General features: G+C 32.0%; 1 protein-coding gene across 1 annotated transcript in view; it reads right to left on the bottom strand.

Moving 5' to 3' along the window:
• Positions 1–5,100: 5,100 nt before the first annotated feature.
• lrriq1 (leucine-rich repeats and IQ motif containing 1) overlaps positions 5,101–12,976 on the bottom strand; it is a 149,206-nt gene continuing 141,330 nt past the window's right edge. The window contains exons 25-27 of the mRNA XM_028814864.2: positions 8,831–8,891; positions 8,147–8,276; positions 5,101–5,330 (exon numbers count right to left, since the gene is read on the bottom strand). Coding sequence (XP_028670697.1) covers positions 5,197–5,330; positions 8,147–8,276; positions 8,831–8,891 — 325 coding nt within the window. The 3' untranslated portion in view covers positions 5,101–5,196. The remainder of the gene's footprint in view (positions 5,331–8,146; positions 8,277–8,830; positions 8,892–12,976) is intronic.

Below are 12,976 nucleotides of genomic sequence, written 5' to 3'. Positions count from 1 at the left end.
ATGCTACTGGGGCTCCTTTATACCAGTGGTTGTATGCCTGCTAAATGTCTCACTAGGACTGCTCTCTTATCTTTAGCCAAGTCACAAATCATCTTCTTTTTATATTTCTTTATGCATGTCTGATGGAATTATTGTTGTTATGATAATTCTGTAAAAGCTAAATTTCCCCCAATGGAGAAAAATAAAGCAATATCTATCTATCTATCTATCTATCTATCTATCTATCTATCTATCTATCTATCTATCTATCTATCTATCTATCTATCTATCTATCTATCTATCTATCTATCTATCTATCTAAATATAATATCCTCAAAACATTAAATCCAATTCAGTACTGGAGACAGAGCCTATGCCAGCAGTGTTACTTTTATCTTAAGAAAGATGCTATGTGTATCTGCTTTAAAATCAATATCTCAAAACAGGCTTTCATCACAAAATAACAGTTAATTCATATACTATGTCTATGTATTATCTTCAAAAAGAAGCATGTACTCTTTAGGGCAAACAAATATATAAATCTTTTTGCTGACAAATGATAAAAATCAACAGATCCATCGGTTCAGTTTGATGCTTTTTTTATCCACTTCAGGTTTTTAAGGAGCATTTGTTTTAAAAATGAACACATTTTCTTTTCATGAGATAATGGCATAACAGAACAGAATTTGTATTGTCAAGTCAGTCTGTAAGGACTTAATCCCAACACATTCACTCGATGTCCTCAGTGCCTCAGAATTTCTCTGGAATGTGTTTTACATTTGGATTATTTGGTATTCCATTTTGTTACCGTGATATGTGCGATTTTAAGTTGCCTTATAATAATGCACCCAATGAAGATGCCATATAAAATAGAATAGTCGATGTCCAGAATTTAAACGTGCATAAATAAAACATACTTAAGGTTTACACCAAATAGGGAACTATGACATAAAATACTGCGAGGCACTTCTGTTATCTTACAGCGTCTTGCCAATTTGTCTTTCTGATCGTTCTGTCTGTAATCTACCATAATGCATTTGCATGTTTACAATTAAAACAATACAAAAATATATAAATTGATACATCATTTACATTAGAAAGAACATTTTTATCATTTTAAACTGAAAGATGAATGTGCAGATTCCCTGGCTGTGACAGACTGCCATCCTGTCCTGGGTTGATTTGTGTCAATCACTGTCACCTTTGGGTTACCTGCAATCCAGTGTTGGAATAGACAGGGTGAGAAAACAGATGCATGATGGAGGCAGAGCCACTAAAAATACTGGACGAGTTAAAGATGATTTCTGTTGGGTATTTGAGTGCACAATATGACCAGAACTTTCAGTCCTATTAAATGGATTTAAATGAGCGTTTTTCCAGGCCTAATAAGTAAAGGATCTGTGTGTGTACTGATGAAAGCCAAGCACCCTGACCTTTGTGTTGCTACCCTTTCCCTCTTTTACGTGTTGAGATAGCTTTAATGTATTTGTTTTTGAATTCCAGAATCAATAAGAACAACTTGTATTTTCCTATAGTGTTTTCTATTAATGCCAAGGCACTTTATCACAAATGTTTACATGCATTTTATACAACTGAAACACAGGCAGGCCAAGTGACTAGCTTAAGATCACACATGTCCTTACACTTTTCAGGAGAGGGAAGACGGGGCAGGCAACCTTGAAGTTTAAAGTCCAGTGCCTTAGTCATAATGCTGAAGGGCTTTAAACTGCATTATTGTTAAGCCCAAATATTTATCTGCTGATTCTACTTCATGGTCGCAAGGACCCAGAACAAATGAGGCCAAATGAAAACAACTTCTTTAAAATGAATGTATTAAAATAGTATCACCTGGAAACTGAAAGATAAAAGCAAATCAATGTCTTTGAATAAATATGGGTGGGTGCATGAGTGAGTGTGCCCAGAGATGGACTGGCTTCCCATCCAAGCTTTGTGTCCACTACTGGGATAGGCCTTGGTCTTCCTAGTGCTCAAAAGCGATCACACAAGATCCTCACACAGAATATGGATTTATGGATTGACTGAATGAATGGCAAATTAAAATGTTCATTTCAATATACCGTGTTTAAAAGAAAGTGGCTTCTTAGAGGTTTCTGCTGCTGTCACCAATGCAACAATTGTAAGCTCAGGCCATATTTTCGCTTTTTTTAGCCTTCACTTACTTCTTGTGACCCTGGATCTATTCTTTAATTATAATATATTCAGACATCCTTGTTTTATTGAATACAAATGTCAGGTTTATTTCGTTTACTTGTTTGTGTTCTCAAGATCACGTCTTTACGTTTTTTATTTAAATTGTCATATGTTATACACATTTTGGCTAAATAGGCTACAGCCTCTGCAATCTTAAACCGACATACACAGGGCAGGAAAACAGATGAATGGCTTGATGGGTCCAGAAAATGAAAACACTTAAATGTCTCTTAGTGTACATTTATTTCTGTTTATTTACCCCAGTAACAGTTTACTTTCATTATGACGTATATTTTGCTTGTTACCGTCTTTAAATATTTGTAAACCCTTGTTATGTTTCTGAGTCTTGTAAGCTGTATGACATGAAATCTGTATATCTCATGTTACCTTGAAAAGACATGTCTCTTAATGGAACGGGTTCTTTGGGCATGGCTTTGTCGAACTGAAATGAGTTTCAGTCCTAGTCTGCACTATTATTGAGAAAGCGGTGAACAAGCTTGGAGTGTGCGAGAAGCATCTATAATCTCATCACTAGATGTTTTTAAAAAAACTCTCCCATATTTGAAAATACAGTAAATACATTATGTACCAAATGTCACATATGATTTGCTTTTGTGCCTAAGATAATTTAGCATAATGATTTAAGAAATGAGTACAGTTATGCCACTGCAAAAAACCTGTCCCCATCTTGGTTAAAAAAAATAATCAAAGTATAAACCAAACATGTATTTTACTATAATCAATTATGCATTCTGTTTGGCCCCTTAACATCATACTGTTACTAAATGACAAAAGTATGTACGGTTGTTTGTCAAACACTACAATCTGTCCACTCCACCAGAATAGACTGCAGCCTCCCACTCCAAACTTTAAGCAAAAAGGCTTTGCCACTGGACTTAGTATATTGTTCACTACTTAGATAAGGAAGAAAATTTTATATGGAAATCTAGAAGAAATTATTTATGTAGATAATGGTGGGTGTCTCCAATGAACAGTCTAACACCTATTAGACTTACCGTGTCAGAATGAGATGATTACAAGAATTATTTCTATAAGCTGCACTTTCTTACACACTTTGCATGTATGCTCTTTGTTAAAGGCCTTATGATCAGGTGGAACTACTGTATATAGCACAAAGTCTGCATTGTTCTGTTTAGCAACTGTTATTAACCATAATGACGTGTCATATAGATATATCATATGTGCTGTTTACTATATGTATCTGAATTTTTATGATGATTAGAATATGTTAACGTTTTTGCACAAACATACAAATCACATTTTGCTGTGATTTGCATGTTTTAAACATTTAATAATTTCATTATTTTGGCAGTGTACATTGACACACAAAGATGGATGATTTACAAATGAATAGACTATTCTAAAATTCTGTTTAATGCATCAAAATCATATTTTATCTATCTATCTATCTATCTATCTATCTATCTATCTATCTATCTATCTATCTATCTATCTATCTATCTATCTATCTATCTATCTATCATAATGATTAAAGCTTTTTACAGAAGGACAGGAAACAACCCCACACAAAGAGTCACAAATCACAGTACATAGAACCCATCTTGGCTTTTCCTAGTGAGGGTCACAGTTATCATAATATACATTTTTAAATAAAGGGTTTATATAAATAACAAAACATACCATGTTCTCTATACAGTATAAACAGAACATGAAAATTACTAGTTTACCGAGTACCTATGGTCTATACCTTAGGGGGTAAAATTTTAATATCATTGCAAAAGGGAGGCAAAGTCCTAAGGTTTCAAAAAATAACAGAACTTTCATCATGAAGTAACCTACGTCTCTAGTGTAGACAAAACTTGGGCAGTCAAAACACAAAAGAAAAGGATAAATCCTGACATAAAAATAAACAGACTGTGGTTGACTCTTGACCGAGCGCTTCTGTCAGCTATTTTATATTTGATTTTGGATGTAATTTTAAAAACCAATTGGGTATTATTGCACGATAAATCCAGTAGTATTGGTATTTTTAAACTATCAGTTGCAGTTGTAGTAAGTACAGTATGAAGCAATGGGTAAAGCTTTTCTGTTTCTATTTTTGATTTCATAAAAAAAAACATAGCTTTGAAACAGCATTTGTAAATTGTTGTGGAGGAAAAAAGGATCATATTAAGGAAGTCTTTTATAAGTAGTAAGGGTTCATATTTTCAAGAGTACAAAATGAAATAGTACATGAAGTCTAAATGTATTTCTAACATTAAACATGTGAAAGTATTTGTATATATTGTGTAAAGCCAACAATGTTTTCTAATAATAGGGACCTACAGCCTTGATTATGATAACTATAGTACTGTTGCATTCTTCACTCTTCAGTAATGCTAACAACTGTATTTTTTTAAAAAAGGTTGCAGTTTGTAGACATTCACGTTCTTGGCTCATTAGTTCTTTTCCACTTTGAGTAGCAATCCTGTCTTCCTTTTCACTGTATCAGACTGACTGATAACTGATTTTGAAAGGAAGTACAAAGTTTAGTGTCATTCTCACTTGGTTTTGTCAAAGTACTGCATATATATAATTTTAGATGGCATTTTAATGCAAAATATAAATGGCACAAATGAGTGTTACATGCATTAGTTTAAAGAATACTGTGCTAATATTTTGCTATAGTTATTTAGTTCTAGAAATAAAACAAAAAATACATAATTCATTTTTATCTGTCACTACCTGCAACTAATACTGAGGAATTTTTTGTGTATATTCATGTAAATGTAAGTCCATATTTAATATTTTTTAATGCTGTACAGCATATCTATTCTAAAAGTATGGATGATTACAAAAAGCATATTATGATTCAATCAATAACTAAATATACATCTTATATAAGCTGTGCACAATAATTATTTAGTTAAGGAAAATATGACAATAGTATCAAAATGTAGTATTGTTTAATTTTAAAAGATATATAAACACTTAGCAACTAAATGTGACTAACAGAAACTACAATACACATGTATGAAGTGTCCTTCAGGAGTTAGGCCTTGCTTTCTTCTTTCCACTGCCCCAGCCAGCACTCAGTTGAACTGGGTTTACTCGAAAAGAAATTTTCTCCTTTTTGGCTGGTGAGGACTCTGCTCTTAGAGGTAACGGAACTTCTTTTTCTGCAATAAATAAATAAATACATATAGAAACATTATCCATTTTTGTAAAGGCAAACCATATATATAATGTAAGTTTTTATGCTTTGTTTAGGTACAGTTATGAAACTGCTATCAGGGCTCTTTTTCACAGCTCTTTTAACAATACAGAGCTGGCACTCTTCATGTTATATGTCTGTATGTTTCCTCACTCCTCAATATATTTACACATACACAAATATATAAATAAAATAAAGAATAGAATTAGTACATATTACAATACCTCTATCTCTCTTTATTTACTCTGCCAAAATTTCCCTGGGGACAAATAAAGTTCTATCTATCTATCTATCTATCTATCTATCTATCTATCTATCTATCTATCTATCTATCTATCTATCTATCTATCTATCTATCTATCTATCTATCTATCTATCTATCTATCTATCTATCAAATTCTTTAAACTGCTTCGGCACAAATGAAAAATGTATGACATGTATAAAAGCGTCCTAAGTTGTTGTGCATATCTTTGCATTCACTGATCTGTTTGGCATTTCCAATTTGTGCTGCTCACATATTCTTTAACTTTCATGTGAGCTTTTTAACCTTTGGTCCTTTATTTCATGAACAGTATCTTCAAGTCAGCATATTTTATTTCCTAAATAAATGTAATGCAAAAAAGAATTTCTCATCTTTGTTTGAAATTATTTTATCATATGAGTGTTAAGAAAATAAAGATATTATTCCACACCGCCTTTTTCACAAGTCACAGGTAATGTTTTGAATTATTTTAAGGCTGCAACTGGCATTAAGCTAACCACAATGATTTTGGTAATGCAAGCAATAAAAATAAATATGGGGTTCAAAATGAGTTCTATGGTAATGGCCCAGTAAGAAGCCAGAATCACGTTACAGTATTTACATATTTTTACTGTGTGCCCAAATAAATGTATTCTCAAAACATTTAAAGCTACACACTGATTCAACAGATTTTACAAACTAAAATTGTGTTTTTGTTATAATATATTTCAAAGGGGACATTGTAACAGAGTATTAGCTCTCATTTTAGATTAAGGGCTGTCAAAACCTACAGACAAAAGATCATCTATACAAACATTCTTTTTTTTTACATTTCACTTTGAAAGAAGAAAAAATAAAAGGAGACCATATGATTTAACTTCATTGATAAAATTACAAACGTAAATCATTATTTGAACATTTCCAATATTTGCCCTTTTGAAAAGTATTATTTTCTGTTATAATATTTAGAGTATGTTCTTCACTAAAACCTGCTGTTAAATCAGAGCCACAAGGTCTGCAGCATAAGTTGGTTTTATTTAAGGATATATAGTCATTTCTCATATATTTGGTTTGTGCCTCTCACAGTAACTTCAAGAGACGTTTAGTACTAATTGAAACACCCTTCTCGTGGGTTTAATTTTCATTTTAATTAAAATCTAATTTGTCCTTGTTAAAATGGACAGTGTTTTCTTTTATTGAGATAGGCCTAGAAAACTTTGTTAAACTTTTCAATGGCTTGTTCTTCTTGATTTTCCACATGTGTAGAATCTTTGTCACACAAGACCCTGAGGTAAACCTTTGACAGAGGGGCAGTCTTCCTTTTAAAATGGAGCCTCTTGCCGTTTCCTGCCTGACATTTTTGTCATGTCCTCTGAATGACCCCCTTTCCTTATTTCCAGCAACAGTAAGCAAATAACATTTATTATTTCAAAATGAAATAGTGTGTCATATTACACAGTAGAATGGACATTTTATTATTGTCCTGCTAGAAAATGAGTAATGCTACTAAAACAAATCTGTATTTCACATTATTTCACAAGTATAACAATATACTTTATTTAAGTGCATAGTACCATTGTCTGTTTTAAGAGTAATGTGAATTGGTGTTAATTATGTATAATCTTTTGGATTTATTTTAAAATGTTATACATCAGCCTTACTTAAATTAATATACAGCTTTGAAAAACTGTTTTTTGAGTCCACTTTGGTTGCTTTCTGCTCAGTTTTTAAAATGAAACTTGCAACAATCACTTTTTAAAAGAGATCTGTATACAAAATGATTTTTAACACATATTTTTCACAGCTGTTTTTTGAAAAAAAAAAAAAAGACGAATTTTACTTTCTCTCTCTTAATATCATTGGTTCTTTATTCTGGTTCATCATGTTTGAATGAAAATTTCTTGATCCTTTTAAACAAACTTGTAATTTCAAAAGAATATTTGTTAAAATTATTATTTGCTGCAGAGTAATTCAGGTGTTTATACTCTCTAATATAGCTGTCATTCATAGAAAAATATCATATTAGTATACCTTAAATTATAACAAAAAATAACTTAATTCTGTAATAAAGTATAAAACATGTAATTAAATAATCATTGCAATTGCAACATCCGGCAACCCTGGAAGCTGTTTGAACATTTATTATACATCTTCATCTTGGACATGATGATAGTCCATCATGTTCACTAACACACACAACACACACTTAGACACTAGAACTTTAAAGCACTGCTAATAAATCTAATAGCTTCTTTTTAATTTAGGGATAGAAAACTTCTGAACAATATGAAAACATCAAAAGAAAATCATCTCAGATAAAAAAGTGAAGCATTTCAAGAACAATTGTTTTCCAGGATTAACCACAAAATATTAAAATGAAACAGCTAGAAGAAATATGTCACACAAGTGTTTTAGTTTCACTTGAAGTAGCAATGTATATCACATATAAAATAAATGTTATAAGGGGAGTAGCCACTGTGCCATTATGCCTGTATAGCAAAAGTACTTCTAACTCTGAGTTGTATGGCACCAGACTCACTTGAATGTCCTGCTGAGTGTCTGCGCATTGGTTTAAGTCCTCTGCTTTCTTTACTGGCCTGAGACAAAGCACTCCCATTTGCACTGGGTGCAATCTCATCACACAGACTTTCTGTTCTTATGGGACTTGCCTGAACCACAGAGAAAAAAAGTACATACATTTGTTGATAATGGTGAGAAAGTAACAATGAAAAATATTCTCATTATAATTAGAGTTTTAGAAACTTTCTTGAAGTTCAAACTATGTGTCATCATTCTAATTAAAGTTTGAAAAAAATAAACATTTAACTCTTTAATAATGTAAAGAGTTTAAATACTTTAGAGCATGAAATTTTTGTTTTATAGACTACATTAATAACTAACAAAACAGTTACTACAGAGAAACAAAGTTTTCAGAAATGTCTTTGCATGCAGTAATAATAATTCCAATGAATAAAATAAAGCCATGTGCAAAGTTTACTACTAGTAAAAGTAATAGTTTACTACAGTAAAGTGACCTAGAATGTACACTTAATTCTTGATCAATGCAAAACATAATGTATTTTAAATACATAAGACACTACAAACACTACACTTCAGAGAACACATATTATCTGTATCTGATGAAAACCAGCATTTTGATAAATGGTGCAACTGAGTAGAAAAATACAAACTGAATGTTGGTAAATTAAATATATGAATTTACCACAAGCTGAACTCTTCCTCCATTTAATACTTCTGGATGAATGTGTGGTAAGAAGCCGTCACTGTGAAAGCAAGTATAAAGTGTTACATAAAGAGGCTGTGTTAAATACAACATGCTCAAACATATGCATATAATATTTTGAAAATAATACACACACACATATATATATATATATATATATATACATTACATGTTACAAATTGTTTATGTGGTAAAAATAAAACTTCTTAAAATAAGTAAGGGTTGTTTTTATTGCAAAGTCTTTAAAACAACTTCAGTATTATTTCACTTAAATCAAATATTAAAATAATTTAAATATTGGTATTTTTTCATTGTCTCCAATTAAAACTGTAATGGTGGAGAAAAGGGTGCCTTACGCAAGTGTAAAAAAATGTGTAGAGTCATCTGTGGGTTAAATCATGGCTGATGAAACAGATTCATTGATTTTTGGACTGATTAAGCAGGAGTCTGATGTTCATGGTATCGATGCAGAAAGCAATTTATTGATATACCTAACAATTATGGTCTGTATTCTTCCCTATTCCTGTAACTGAAATATGGGCAAGTGAACAGAGACACCTAAACCACCAAAGCAATGCCATTAAATGTGCTGCATTATATTATGTAACTATCATCCCTTTGAAAGCAGGCCATTAGCCTGTAACCATCAGTTTTCTTGTCAAAATATCTGACTCCCATTGCCCAAGCTCAGCCAGGGCAGATGCAGTAGGAGGGAGCAGAGAATGGTATTGAAAGACATGAGGAAAGGCAACATAAGCACCACATCTTCAGTGCTTGTCACATGCAGGAAGTCAAGTGGAATGGTCCATATTAGTTATTTCATTACCAACCATATCAGGTATCATTTTCAACAAAAGAATTAACCTGAAATATGTTCACAACCCTTACAATACTATTTATTTAAAATACTTTTCACTTGATGGGTACAATAATTTAAAAAACATTCAAGAAAGCTCATTAGTCCACAAAAGACAGGAAAAATGCACCAACTCTTGCAATTGTACAGCCAGTTTATAAAACCAATTTGGGCATATTTAACTTGATTCTGAAAAATAAATGAATCTTCACTACAAGAATTTGTATAAAACACAGAACAATGCAATACACAGCAACAATTTTTAATTATCCCATCTTTTATTTTACTTTGCTTAGTTGGTACTCAGAAAAGTACATCAGCCTGAGATTTACATATATAAGAAATTTAGAAATATTATGTTATTACAATAGCTTTAAGTTCTTGCTTTTATTTTGTCATTTTCTGACTTTTACCTAATCATATCCTCACAGTGAATATTACTAGGAAGTGGAGTACAGACCAAGGGAAATGATACTGAATGCAGAAAGGCTGCAGCTACTTCAGTGTCATAGCCACTAGCATACGTTTTTAGTAAAGAATATCTTAAATAACCATGGGAAAAAGGGAATAAAATTTATAATGATGAAAACGCAAGATAAAAAAAAACTAAATTATCCCCACCTAATAGACATAAATACTTGCAACATTCTAATAAAACTTAAGTAAGCCCAGTTTTTCAAGCTAGAAAAGAGCAACTTGCTTTATTATGGTCTAGGTAGAAGTAAAATTTGGTTGGGGTGAAATCCTGTAGCCCCAGGGTTCCCCCATGAAAGAATTTGAGAACCACTGCTTTAGAGAATATCTTAAACTATGAAAATCAAAACGGGCTGGAGCAATTAACAGTTTTTTTACTTGAAATCAAAGTGTAAGCATAAAGTAAAAATAGCCCCATGTCCATCACCAAATTAGTTCTGCATTTCAGGCTTAAGAAAGAATAAAATGACACAGCTGAAACATGTTATTTTTGCCATGTTGAACAAGACTAACAAGAAGTTACATGGTATTTACCAGATAAAAAACTATTTTTTTAAATCACGATTGGACTTTTAGGGCTTTTCTTAATCTTTGTTTAAAAAGAAGCAGACACTTGTTTTAGATACACAAACTCAGTTTTATTCAATCCACTGACTTAATTTTTATGAGTGCAAATACATTTATGTTTACAAAAAAACACACTTGACAAACTCCGGTAGATGTTAATGTTTCCTTAATGTAAACAGTAAAGCTGCATTTATGCTTATTGTGAAACATTAAGATATTTTTCTCTATGTTAGGTATTTGTCTGAAAGGTATTCAAAGTGTTGCTTAATCTGCAGTGAGTCTAGGACAGAACGAATCATTTCAATATCATCAACTTTTCTACCAATGACCACAATTAGCTAGTTTCATCTGAGCAAACTATGGTGCTGTGTTAAAAACACAGAATGCTGAAGGGAATAGACACATCCTTGGTAATCAAAAACAAATACAAAATTATAAATAAAATAATGAATGAAAATTAAAAGTTGTAAGTGTGATTGTCCAACAAGTATAGATAGATAGATAGATGCAGGTGACCAAAGGAGTATGGCCAACAAAATAAGAGTCAGTGACACTGCTAGATAGATAGATAGATAGATAGATAGATAGATAGATAGATAGATAGATAGATAGATAGATAGATAGATAGATAGATAGATAGATAGATAGATAGATAGATAGATAGATAGATAGATAGATAGATAGATAGATAGATAGATAGATAGATAGATAGATAGAACTTTATTTGTCTACAGGGGTAAACTGCATACCTATCATACAACATAAGAGGACCACACCTTTTTCACTTTTAAGGGAGTCAGTTAATCTGAGATTACACAAGGCATCAACAATTCAAATTAAATGGAAGATTTCTTAATTTTGAAATACAGAAGTAACATACTAATATAAAACAATGAAAGAATAGGATGTGCAAATTAAATTAGTATGAAATACTTCCAGCATAGTTATATGCAAAATACAGTACCTACATTACTTCAGTTTAGAAAAATGGAGATGTGGCATTTGTTTCAGAAGAAGGAATGATAACTGTATGAAGCGTGGCAAGGTTCACTGAAGATGACTGTTTAAGAAATAATGCAGATAGGCAGCACCGCAAAGTGATTTAATGAAAGATAAAAAACAAATCTTTGCTAATTAAATTTGGTGCCTCATACAAGAATACAGCATAATGCTGATAACATTTATTCAGTAGTGGGTGGCTTGATTGCTATAAGCTTTATATCACTTGACAATGGCCAGAAGTAATCAAATCCTTCTAATTGTAGTCAAGTCTTTGCTGTTTAAAAGAGTTCTCTTCGATTGCAATTTTGTAGTCTATTAACTCTTTGGTTTATAGAAATGACAAGTATTTATCTTACATGTCTTTTTTATTATTGTGTCTTTGTGTCCTTTATGTTATAGATACTGGCTAATTCCTAGTTGTACTCAACTCCACTCCATCTGTATATCCTCTAACCAAGTCCATTAAAATCACTCCACACACATCTCATTGTCCACTGCATTTACTCTCTGTTCTTCATTTCCTCACTAACTACTACAGATGCACAATGGGGTACATTAGCACTGTCTGCGTAACATCCTGGTATGGTACCTGATCGGCTCAAAATCATAAAGCACTGCTGAGTGGTGAAGGAGGCACATAACATTATGAATACCCAGCTTCCTTCTGTTAAGGACATATGCAACACTTGCTGCTTTAGAAAGGCAAACTGTACAATTAAAGACTTCAGCCATCCTGCACAGATGCCATTCTCACTATTTGTCTGTAGAAACTGATACAGGGTCACTGGCACTCACATTAAAGGATTTAGGGCAGTTTTTAGCCATTAGTCATCATTTTATTAAGCAGCCAGTTATAATAAAAATACTGAAGAATTACTGCAAGTTAAAAAACTCTATACATATAATAAATAAACAAATACTTGCAAATATATACAGTATTATATATAGTGCATATAATTGTGTATATATTTGCATGCTACTTATACTTTATGTGCATGCGTCCTGTCCATACCAAAACAAATGACATATGAAGAACAGGATGCATTTTTTGCAAGACAGATTTAAAAATATAGATGAATGCTTAGACAAGACCTGATAAGATTGCATTCTTGAGAATTCTGCCTGGATTATGCATTAGTCCAGGTAATATTATGGAGATCAAAAAGTATGACATAGTTCAAACCATTGCATATCGCAGGCTGGGTTCAAGCATATGGGTCATTAGG

Source organism: Erpetoichthys calabaricus, chromosome 1, assembly GCF_900747795.2.
Source record: "Erpetoichthys calabaricus chromosome 1, fErpCal1.3, whole genome shotgun sequence".
Classification (NCBI taxonomy): domain Eukaryota; kingdom Metazoa; phylum Chordata; class Cladistia; order Polypteriformes; family Polypteridae; genus Erpetoichthys; species Erpetoichthys calabaricus.
The sequence above is the reverse complement of the archived record's forward strand: the minus strand, read 5'-3'. Positions and strand labels throughout refer to the sequence as shown.